The 11,099-nt window shown below is 65.5% G+C and overlaps 2 protein-coding genes across 2 annotated transcripts; one reads left to right on the top strand and one right to left on the bottom strand.

Moving 5' to 3' along the window:
- The first annotated feature begins 104 nt into the window (after positions 1 to 104).
- EXOSC4 (exosome component 4) lies at positions 105 to 1,820 on the top strand. The gene is made up of 3 exons (XM_082479473.1): positions 105 to 325; positions 1,080 to 1,289; positions 1,379 to 1,820. Exons 1-3 carry the CDS (start codon positions 155 to 157, stop codon positions 1,736 to 1,738), a joined length of 741 nt encoding a protein of 246 aa, XP_082335599.1. The 5' UTR covers positions 105 to 154; the 3' UTR covers positions 1,739 to 1,820.
- Positions 1,821 to 4,979: 3,159 nt separating this feature from the next.
- On the bottom strand, positions 4,980 to 9,155 carry HGH1 (HGH1 homolog; the record flags this gene model as incomplete). The annotated part of the gene is made up of 6 exons (XM_082499267.1): positions 4,980 to 5,393; positions 5,528 to 5,650; positions 6,563 to 6,654; positions 6,736 to 6,834; positions 8,385 to 8,485; positions 8,647 to 9,155. 6 exons carry the CDS (start codon positions 9,153 to 9,155, stop codon positions 5,220 to 5,222), a joined length of 1,098 nt encoding a protein of 365 aa, XP_082355393.1. The 3' UTR covers positions 4,980 to 5,219.
- Between the last annotated feature and the right edge of the window lie 1,944 nt (positions 9,156 to 11,099).

Genomic DNA, 11,099 nt, shown 5'->3' with positions numbered 1-11,099 from the left:
GTCTCGGGCGGGCCGGGAGGCGTGGCCACGCTGGGGCGGGGAGGCGTGGCCACCCTGGGGCGGGCACGCGGGCGCGGGGCATGCCGGGAGGTGCCGTCCCCCGCGCGGGGCACGCCGGGAGCCGTAGTCCCGCCCCCGGGGGAAGGCCGGAAAGATGGCGGCGGCGGAGCTGCTGTCGGACGAGGGGTACCGGGCGGACGGGCGGCGCCCCGCCGAGCTCCGCAAGGTGCGGGCCCGCATGGGGGTGTTCGGGCAGGCCGACGGCTCGGCCTACATCGAGCAGGGCAACACCAAGGCGCTGGCCGTGGTCTACGGCCCCCACGAGGTGAGCGGCGCCGGGGCCCGGGCCCGTCGGGGGCGGACACCCGTCCGGGCCCCCTCGTCCGTCGGCGGCGCGGGGGTCCGGGCCCTCCCACCGGGGTCTCGCCCCTCTTGGTCGCCCCCGGGCACCGGTTCCTTCCCCCCACCCTCCCCATTCCCAGTGCCCCCCCCCCCCGCCGTTACCGGTGCCCCCAGAGCCCATCTCACCCCCCCGTTACCTGTTCCCCTCCCCCCCCCTTCCCTCCCCGGTCCCCCTCCCCGTCCCCCCTCCCCGTCCATTGTTCCTCTCCAGTTCCCCATGTCGCCCCCCCCGGTCCCATTCTCGGTGCCCTCTCCCCACCCTTAATGCATTTCCCCCCCGTTCTCGGTGCCCCCCCCCCGCCGTTACCTGTCCTCCTCCGGCTCCCCATATTGCCCCCCTCCCCGAGACCCCCAGTCCCGTTCCCGGTGCCCCCCCCGCCATTACCTGTTTCCATTCCCCTCCTGCTCCCCAGTTCCCCCGTTCCCGGTGCCCCCCCCCCATTACCCGTTCCCCCACGCTCTCCGGTTCCCCCCCTGCCGTTACCTGTCCCTCTCCGGCTCCCCAGCACCCCCAGTCCCATTCCCGGTGCCCCCCACACCGTTACCGGTTCCCATTCTCCTCCCACTCCCTGGTTCCCCCATTCCCGGTGCCCTCCCCCCCCCGCCGTTACCTGTTCCCATTCCCGTCCCGGTGCCCCCTCCTGCCCCCGCCGTCACCGTCCCCCGTCTCCCCCCAGATGCGGGGGTCCCGCAGCAAGGCCCTGCCGGACCGGGCACTGGTGAACTGCCGGTACAGCGTGGCCACCTTCAGCACGGGGGAGCGGCGGCGGCGGCCCCCCCACGGCGACCGGCAGTCGGCCGAGCTGGCCCTGCACCTCCAGCAGACCTTCGAGGCCGCCATCCTCACCCACCTCTACCCCCGCTCCCAGATCGACATCTACGTCCAGGTGACACCGGGGGGGACGCACGGCGGGTGGGGGGACACCGGAGAGACTGGGGAGGGGTCTCACCGAACCCTGTGCCCCCCCTCTGCCAGATCCTGCAAGCTGACGGTGGCAACTACTGCGCCGGCGTCAACGCAGCCACACTGGCGGTGATGGACGCCGGCATCCCCATGCGCGACTACGTCTGCGCCAGCACAGCCGGCCTGGCCGAAGAGACGCCCCTGGCTGACCTCAGCTCTCCCGAGGAGGCAGCCGGTGGCCCACGGCTAGTGCTGGCCCTGCTGCCGGCGACGGGACAGATCGCCCTGCTGCAGCTCAGCGCCCGCTTGCACCAGGAGCGGCTGGAGACGGCGCTGGAGGCGGCAGGGCAGGCGTGCCGCGCTCTGCACGCCGTGCTGGACCGGGTGGTGCGGGAGCGGCTGCGGGAGGTCACTGCGGCGCTGGGGGACTGAGCCAAACTGGGCACCGGCACCGCAATAAAGGTCTGTGCTGTGTGCCGTGCGCCATGCTGAGCCACGCGATGCGTGCCGTAGCAAGCTGCGCCAGAGACGTGGGTTTGCCGGTGGGACCACTCGGTGGATGAGGAAGTAATGGTCACACTCAGAGAGTTGCGGTCAACGGCTCAATGTCTGTAGGAGCAGTGACGAGTGCTGTTCCTTTGGGGTTGGTACTGGCACTGGGGCTGGTCAACGTCTTTGTTGGGGACACGGACAGTGGGATCGAGGGCACATTCAGCCAGTTTGCCAAGGACACAAAGCTGAGTGGTACAGTGACACCCCTGAGGGAGGGGATGGCGTCCGGAGGGGCCTGGGCAGGCTGAGAGGTGGCCCCGTGCGAAGCTCCCGGGGCTGAGCCAGGCCAAGCGCAGGGTGGGGGCAGCCCCCGCTCCCAGCACAGGCTGGGGACGGAGGGATGGAGAGCAGCCCCAAGGAGAAGGGCTCGGGGGGGCTGGGGGGGGAAAGCTGGCCAGGAGCCGGCAACGTGCGCCGCCAGCCCAGCGAGCCCCCGGCATCCTTATTGTGGCCTTTCAGACCCTAAAGGGGCTCATAAGAAAGATGGGGGAGGGACTTTTTAGCGGGTCCTGCAGTGACAGCTTGACAGCTGCTCTAGGGAAGCCTATTCAGACAGAAAACCCCTACTTACAGGTAAAGAAAAAAGTCAAACACAAGTGTCATTTCCAGTAACCTTGACAAAAAAAAAATAAAAAAAGAAAAAGGAAATGGTAATGGAAGTTGCAGCCAGGCTGATCAGGACATCAAATCTCCATGTTCATCTCGAGAAGTCCCAAATCACTGTAAACAGATAGCGGAAGCTCTTAACAAGGCAGGCAAACAAAATGTGCCAGAACAGGAGTTCAGACACCATGGGATGAAGGTCATGGGTATTAGTGAAAGACACTGATTTCAAAGCATAAAAAAGTGAAAGAAAATGCTATATTAGGGACTCAAAAAGAAGGGTGTATATCCAGGTGAAGCTGGGATGCTTTGTCCCAGTCAGTGGCTGAGTCAGTACAACAGAATAGGAAATACTGATCACAAAATGCCTGACAAATTTGGTGGCCTTCTACAAAGGGGTTACAATGGCAGTGGACAAGAGAAGACCAACTGATGGCATCTACTTAAACTTGTGCAAAGTGTTTGACACTGTCCCACACAATATCCTGGTCTCTAAATTGAAGAGACATGGATTCGACAAATGGACCACTCAGTGGATAAAGAACTGGCTGGACGGTCGCACTCAAAGAGTTGCAGTCAACGGCTCGATGTCCAAGTGGAGAGCAGTGACGAGGGGCATTCCTCAGGGGTCGGTACTGGGGCCTGTACTGTTCCAACATCTTTGTTGGCAACATGGACAGTGGGGTCAAGTGCACCCTCAGCAAGTTTGCCGATGATACCAAGCTGTTTGGCGAGGTAGACATGCTGGAGGGGAGGGATGCCTTCCAGAGGGACCTGGACAGGCTGAAGAGGTGGGCCCAAGCCAACCTCATGCAGTTCAACAAGGCCAACTGCAAGGTCCTACATCTGGGTCAGGGCAATCCCAAGCACAAATACAGGCTCGGCAGGGAAGGGCTGGAGAGCAGCCCTGAGGAGAAGGACCTGGGGGTGCTGACTGACGAGAAGCTCAACATGAGCCAGCAATGTGCGACCGCAGCCCAGAAGGCCAACTGTATCCTGGGCTGCATCAAAAGAAGTGTGGCCAGCAGGTCAAAGGGAGGTGATTCTGCCCCTCTACTCCACTCTGGTGAGACCCCACCTGGACTACTGCATCCAGCTCTGGAGTCCCCAACATAAGAAGGATGTGGACCTGCTGGAGCGTGTCCAGAGGTGGGCCACGAGGATGACTGGAGGGCTGGAGCACCTCTCCTATGAGGAGAGGCTGAAAGAGTTGGGGCTGTTCAGCCTGGAGAAGAGAAGGCTCCGGGGAGATCTTATTGTGGCTTTCCAGTACCTAAAGGGGGCCTATAGGAGAGCTGGGGAAGGACTTTTTACTAGGGCATGTAGCGATAGGACACTTGGTAAGGCACTGGAACAGGTTGCCCAGAGAGGGTGTTGAGGCCCCATCACTGGGGGTGTTCAAGGCCAGGCTGGTTGTGGCCTTGGGCAACCTGGTCTAGTGGGAGGTGTCCCTGCCTATGGCAGGGGGGTTGGAACTCGATGATCTTCAAGGTCCTTTCCAACCTAAACCATTCTATGATTCTATGATTCTATGACAGGGGGTAATGCTTTTAAACTAAAAGAGGGGAGACTGAGAGGAGATGTGAGGAAGAACTTGTGGGCTGTGCGGGCGCTGAGCCCCTGGCGCAGGGTGCCCCGAGAAGCTGTGGCTGCCCCATCCCTGGGGGTGTTCAAGGCCGGGTTGGACGGGGCTGGGAGCGACCTGGGCTGGGGGGAGCTGTCCCAGCCCACCAGGAGCCCGCACCGCAGCCCATCTCCTCAGGGTGCTCAGGGCTTGTCTTCCCCCACCACTCTGGCCTGGGTCACACGTGGTCACAGACCCTCCTCCCGCTGGCCCAGGACCCCAACTTCTCCCCTTCCCCCCCCCAGCCCCATGGCTGTGCTGCCCCCGGGCGAGTGTGACCAGACCGTGGGGACTTTCTCCTGGGCTCTGGGTGGGCTTTGACAGAGCGTAGTCTTCCACCAACCCCCCCCGGTACCTCCTGCTGTGGGGACCCCTGCCCTGGGGTGTCCTGCAGTGGGGACCCCCCCACCCAGGGGTGCCCTGGATCTGGGACCCCCACTCAAGTGTCCCCTGTGGTGGGGACCACCCCCAGCCCCAGCCCTGACCCCCACCCCAGGATCTCCCGCAGGAGAGTACCCCCACCCGGCTGCATCACACAGGTGGGGACCCCCAACCCCCGCCCCAGTGTGTCCTGCAGTAGGAACACTCCCCCAGCCCCCTCCTGGGGTCCCCCACAAATTGGGACGCCCTCAGTCACTCCAGAGCCCAGGGCACGACACAGCCCTCTCCGGGTGTGGGGCATCCTGGGGACCCCACAAAAGGTTGTGGGGGGGCCACACACCCCCCGCTGAGGAGGGGAGACATCCTGGGATCCCCCCCATGCACTGACACAGGGGGGATCCCCTGCCCTGGTCCCCGGGGTGCCCCATATGGGGTGGGGGCAGCTCCTGCAGCAGGGCCTGAGCCCACAGCCTCACCCCACCCCTCTCCATGGGGCCACAGCGGTTTTGGGCTGGAAACTTTTTATTTTGCAAGGCACGTCACTGGGGGGCCAGCCCTTGGGGAGCCCCTGCAATGGGGATCCCTTCCCCAATCTCCCCCCCTACATTTCATCCTTGTCCCGTGAGAGGAGGGGCGCCAAGCGAGGGGGGCCCTGTCCCGCAGGACCCCACGCTGGTGTCACCATCAGCGGGGAGGGACGGGGTCCAGCCGTCCCCCAGGAGCTGTGTTCCATGGGCCGAGCACGGCCACCCCTCACCGCGACGGCTCCTCGGGGCACGGCGTGGAGCCCCGCGCCTCCTGCTGCTCCCGTCGCCATCGCTCCTCTTCCTCTCGATCCCAACGCTGCAGCTGCTGCTCCACCTCCTCAGGGACAGTCACCTCCAGCAGGTTCTCCATCCCAGGGCCGGGCTCATCCCCAATCAGCACCTTTTCCCAGGAGGGAAGGGTGACACGGCGGTGGGACCCCCTCTTCCCTCCCCACGGCCCCCGAGAAGAGGTCGGACAGACCCCCGGGAGCCGCTCCAGGGACCCACTTGTCCCCCTCAGACCCTGCTCCCCACCTGGATGAGCTTCTCGCAGGCAGCCAGCACCTCCGGCTCCCGCTCCCAGCCGTGCAGCTCCCGCAGGACCAGGTACGTCCCCTTCTCCCGCACCACGTGCCGGCCAGCCTTGGTGGCTGTGAGCTGTGACAGAGAGAAAGCAGCAGCGTGGGCTGGGAGCCCAGTGAGCCCCCGGCACCCCGGGCTGCATCCCCAGCAGCATGGCCAGCAGGGCCAGGGGGGGTTGTGCCCCTCTGCTGTGCTCTGCTCTGCTCTGGGGAGACCCCCCCGCAGTGCTGCCTCCAGCTCGGGGGTCCCAGCATCAGAAGGACATGGACCTGCTGGAGCGGGGCCAGAGGGGGCCCCCGAGATGCTGGGAGGGCTGGAGCCCCTCTGCTGGGAGGACAGGCTGGGAGAGGTGGGGGGTCAGCCTGGAGAAGAGAAGGCTCCGGGGAGACCTCCGAGCCCCTTCCAGTGCCTAAAGGGGCTCCGGGAGAGCTGGGGAGGGACTCTGGGTCAGGGGGGGCAGCCGTGGGACGAGGGGGAGCGGTTTGACGCTGACAGAGGGGAGACTGAGAGGAGATGTGAGGAAGAACTTGTGGGCTGTGCGGGCGCTGAGCCCCTGGCGCAGGGTGCCCCGAGAAGCTGTGGCTGCCCCATCCCTGGGGGTGTTCAAGGCCCGGTTGGACGGGGCTGGGAGCGACCTGGGCTGGGGGGGGGTGGCCCTGCCCAGGGCAGGGGGTGGCACTGGATGAGCTTTAAGGTCCCTTTCCAACTCTAATCATTCTGTGATTCTGTGTGTGGATGACATATTGGTCTCTGGGGCACACCACTGGTCACTGGCCACCCACTAGCCTTTGTGCCATTGACCGCCCCCCTCCGGTCCTGCCCAGTTTCCCATCCACCTCACCACCTGCTCCTCCAGCCCAGCACTCGTCCCTCCTTTCCGAGGCTCTTCCGCGTTCCGGGGCCGCCTTGAGCACCCTCCTGCTCGCAGGAGCCCCCGTCCAGCCCCTCACCCTCAGCCCCACCGCCATTTGCGCCAGAGGGACCCACCAGCATGATGGCTTCCAGCAGCATCTTCCGGATGTCAGGTTCCTCCTCTCGCTGCTTGTCCGGCGGCAGGTACTGCAGGTCCACGGGCAGCCCTGGGGGGAGAGGCAGCCTCAGGGGGAGGCACACGGCCAGCGGCCCCCCAGCACCTACTGCCCGCTCCAACACCCACTTACTTTCCATCTCATCCTCAGGAAATTCCTCGGGGCCCGCCAGAGGCAGGAGGAGGAAGGGCAGAATGTCGACCTCCTCACTCAGCAGCCACTCGTGGTCCTCTGGGGACAGCCTGGGGTCAGAGGAGCCGCGGCAGCCAGCCCCCACCCAGCCCCTCACCCACTCCCGAGGAAAAAAACGTGTGGGTCAAGATAACGGCAGTTCAATAAGCAAAAGGGGAAAAAAAAACCCACAACCCAACCCACAAAAAAAAGCCCCAAGCGATGCAGAGGCACCGCGCGCTCAGCACAGCCCAATGCCCAGTGGCTGCTTCGGCCCCCTCCCCGCTTTAGAGCCAACGGTGACGCCGTGAGGTGTGGGACACGCGTTAGGGGCCACAGAAGGGTCTGTGCAGTGGAGGGGGGGATGCTGGCTGACCGGTGGTGGCCAATGGCTCCTGCTCAGACTAGTGACCTGTCACCAGTGGGGTCCCCCAGGGATCGATACTGGGCCCAACACCGTTTAACATCTTCATAAGTGATCTGGGTGATGGGATCAAGCGTACCCTGACCAAGTTTGCTGATGACACCAAACCGAGTGGGGAAGTGGACACTTGGGAAGGGAGAACCACCCTGCAGGAAGACCTGGATGAGTTGGAGGAGTGGGCTAACAAGAACCTCATGCAGTTCAACAAGGACAACGGTAAGGTGTTGCACCTGGGAAAACATAATCCGGGAGCGCAGCACAGGCTGGGATGTACCTGGCTGGGGAGCAGCTCTGCGGAAAGGGCCCCGGGGGTCCTGGTGACAACAAGCATCACCAGAGAGAAATCATTACCCACTCTGCTCAGCACTGGTCAGGCCACACCTGGAATATGGTGTGCTGTGCAAAAAAGCTGTGGCTGGGCTGGAGAGGGTGCGGAGGAGGGCCACCAAGATGCTCCAAGGCCGGGGAAGCCTGCCGTGAGGAAAGGCTGAGAGAACTGGGTTTGCTCAGCCTTGAAAAGAGAAGGCTCAGGGGAGACCTTGTCACCATGTTCCAGTATTTAAAGTGTGGCTACAAAGAAGATGGAGACTCCCTTTTTACAAGGAGTCACAGGGAAGAGAGGGGAGGTGATGGGTACCAGTTACTCCCGGGGAGATTCCGATGGGACCCAAGAGGAGAATGAGTCACACTGAGAACCATCAGCCATGGGGATGATCTTCCCTCCAGGAAGTGGTGGGTTCCCCATTGCTGGACACTGTTATGACTCCACTGGACAGGCCACTGGGCCACCTTGCCCAGACCGGGCTTTTGCCAAGGTGGGTTGGACCAGGCGATCTCTGAGGTCGCTCCAAACCGGCACTCTGATCCCTCTGCTCCGCGGGGGTGGGCTGTCCCAGCTGCGTCCCCCCAGTCTCCCGCCCACCCCCAGCAGGCCCTGACACTGTGAGCACGGCTCAGCGCTGGCTAAACCCGACTGCGTCACCAGCACTGCTTTAGCCGCCGGTCTCAAACACAGCACCATGCCGGCTGCTATGGAGAAAGCAAGCTCCGTCCCAGTCAGACCCAATTCCCCAAGTCAGACCCTGCTCCCAGCAGGGTGGGAGGGCCGGCTGGTAGCCCAGGCCGAGGGCCACGCGCCCCGGTAGCCGGTGCCGCAGGGCTCAGCAGCTCGGCCGGGGGCTCTCACCGTACTCAAAGCAGCAGTTCCTGAGAGCCCCCACAATGCCGCGGCGATGGACGGCGGAGTCCTTGTACTGCGTGAAGGGCAACAGCCGCTGCACCGAGCACCTGCGGGAGAGGGACGGGACGGTCACACCGGGCTGGAGACACAGACGGACACACAAACACACAGACGGGCACACACGGACGGATGGACACAGAGACGGACGGAGGCGGACACACACAGACACCGATACACCCACCCACCCCCCGCCGCCCCGGAGCCGTACCGGGAGCGGTCGAGCAGCCCGCGGCGGCCCTCGGGCAGCTGGCTGAGGTTGCAGAGCAGCGCGCCGAGCTGAGGGGGCGGCCGGGGCTCGCCCAGGGCCTGGAGGAGCGGGGCCAGCCCGGAGCCGCGCTCCCGCAGCCCCCGCAGCACCCGCCGGGCCGCGCCGCGCTCCCGGCAGAGGTTGGCCAGCACCCCGCAGGCCGCCCCCCCCGGCAGCAGCCCCAGCAGCGCGGGCAGCGCGGCCAACAGCGGCCCCCGGGCCGCCGGCTCGGCCGAGACGTTCACCAGGCAGGCCTGGGCATGGCGGGCCGCCGGCGGGCCGGGCCCCGCCGCCAGCTCCAGCAGGGCCGACAGGGCCGCGGGCCGCCCCGCCAGCAGCCGCCGCCCCTCCGGGCTCCCCGAGAGAGCCAGGGCCGCCTCCGCCGCGCCCGCCCGCGCCGCCTCGCCCGCCGCCGGGGCCAGCAGCGCGGCCAGCTCCTCCATCGCCACCTCCACCGCCGCCTCCGCCATGGCGGACGCCTCCAAGATGGCGGGCGTCACCTGGCAACCGGCAGGACTTCCTGTTGTGACGAGCGGATGCGACAGCCAATGAGCGCCGCGTGGGCGGGGCTGAGCCAATCGACTACAGAGCGACCGCCAAAGAGGGCGGGACCGGCGGCGGGGAAAGGGCTTCTGGGAATGGAGGTCCGCCCGGCGCTACGCGGCCACTCCTTCGCCCCGGCTGGGCTCCGCCCCCTGGCCCTGCAACACCGCCGGGTCCTAGTGCGAGTGGGGAGGGACGGATGCCCGTGGGAGGGCGACGGGGAGGGACACGGGTGGGAGGGCGGCGCGGAGGACTCGTGTTCCCCGTGGGAGGCGGTGGAGAGGCCTCGGGTGCCCGTGAGGGGGGGTCACGGCGCGGTGTTGCCGTGTCCCCGTGTCCCCTCACCGGACGAAGCCCGGGACCCCACGCCCGACCGCGGGCAGCCCCCCCCCCCCCCGATCTCGCGATTGCCGCGACCCTCCTGTCCCCACCGGCCCCGGAGCCCCCGGTGAGCTCCCGGCACCTACCGGGGGGGTCGTCCCCATCCACGGTGGCCCTCGGCAGGTCTCGGGGTGGCCAAGTCCCCCGTGCGGACCAAGGCCCCGGCGCTGACCCCGGAGTGGTCCCAGTACGGTCCCGATGCTGACACCAGTACGGTCCCAGTGTGGTCCCAATGCGTTCCCGGGGTGGTCCTGGTATGGTCCTGGTGCGGTCCCGGTGCTGATCCCAGTACGGTTCCAGTGTGATCCTGGTGCTGACACCAGTGCAATCCCAGTACTGATACTGGTGTGCTCTTAGTGCGGTCCCAGTATGGTTTTGGTGCAATCCCAGGGTGGTCCCAGTACAGTCCCTCTGCTGACACCGGTACGGTCTCAGTGTGGTCCCAATGCAGTCCTGGGGTGGTCCTGGTATGGTCCCGGTGCTGACCCCAGTATGGTTCCAGTGCGATCCTGGTGCTGACATCAGTGCAATCCCAGTGAGGTCCCAGTACTGACACTGATGTGCTCCTGATGCGGTCCCAGTATGGTTCTGCTGCAATCCCAGTGTGGTCGTGGTGCTGACCCTGGTATGCCTTAAGAATACCGGGGGGCTCACCGGACAGCAGCCCCCACCGCTGGGGAGGCCTGGGGACAGCCAGCTGCGCTCCAGCGCGTCCCGGCATCGCCATCATCACCCAAACCAGTGGGAGCCGAGCGTCGGGCACAACAGGGTCTGCAGCTGCCGTGCCATCCCCTGCCGTGTGCCGCCCCAGAGGTGCCGGTGAGGGATGAGGCTCCACCGCCGGCTGCTTTATGAAATAAAGTATATTTTCACATCCCAGCTGTGCTGGATGAGCCCTGAACGAGGGATTCGGCGCGGCAGGAGCAGCCCTGGCCGCCCCTCCGAGCGGAGGAATGGAGGGGAGATGCCTCCACCAAACCCTGGCAAAGCCCCGGCGGCTGCGAGCAATGCCGGTGCTCAGGTCAGGATCCCGCCGGCTACGGCTCCGTACTTCTCCGGGACACCAAGCTGCCAGCGGTGCGAGCGCATGGGTGCTGGGGGCCTCGGCACCCTGTCCGTGCCGGTGAGGCCGTGGTGGGCAGCGGGTGTCTGGCCTGGGACACCCTGCGGTGGTTTCGGCAACCCTGGCACTGCTGCAAAGCCCACCACCCATTGCCTGCCATTACCGCGCCAGCAGTGAGACGTGGTCAGTGCACGAAGTGCTGCACATCTCTGGGGGGCAGAAGCTGAGCACGCGCCTGTGAACAGAGCCCCCCATGATGCACAGAGCCCCCCAGGAGATGCCCACCACTCCCAACCCCTCCAGGAGAAGCCCACCACCCACCAGCCCCCTGGGGAGAGATCCATCACCCCCAAGCACCCCAGAAACCCACCAGCCCCCCAGGAGATGCCCACCACTCACAAGATCCCCAGGAGAAGCCCGCCACACC

The sequence above is a fragment of the Vanellus vanellus genome (genome assembly GCF_965231255.1).
Source record: "Vanellus vanellus genome assembly, chromosome: 2".
In the NCBI taxonomy this organism is placed as follows: Eukaryota; Metazoa; Chordata; class Aves; order Charadriiformes; family Charadriidae; genus Vanellus; species Vanellus vanellus.
Note: the sequence above shows the minus strand (reverse complement) of the source record. Positions and strands in the feature narration are given on the sequence as shown.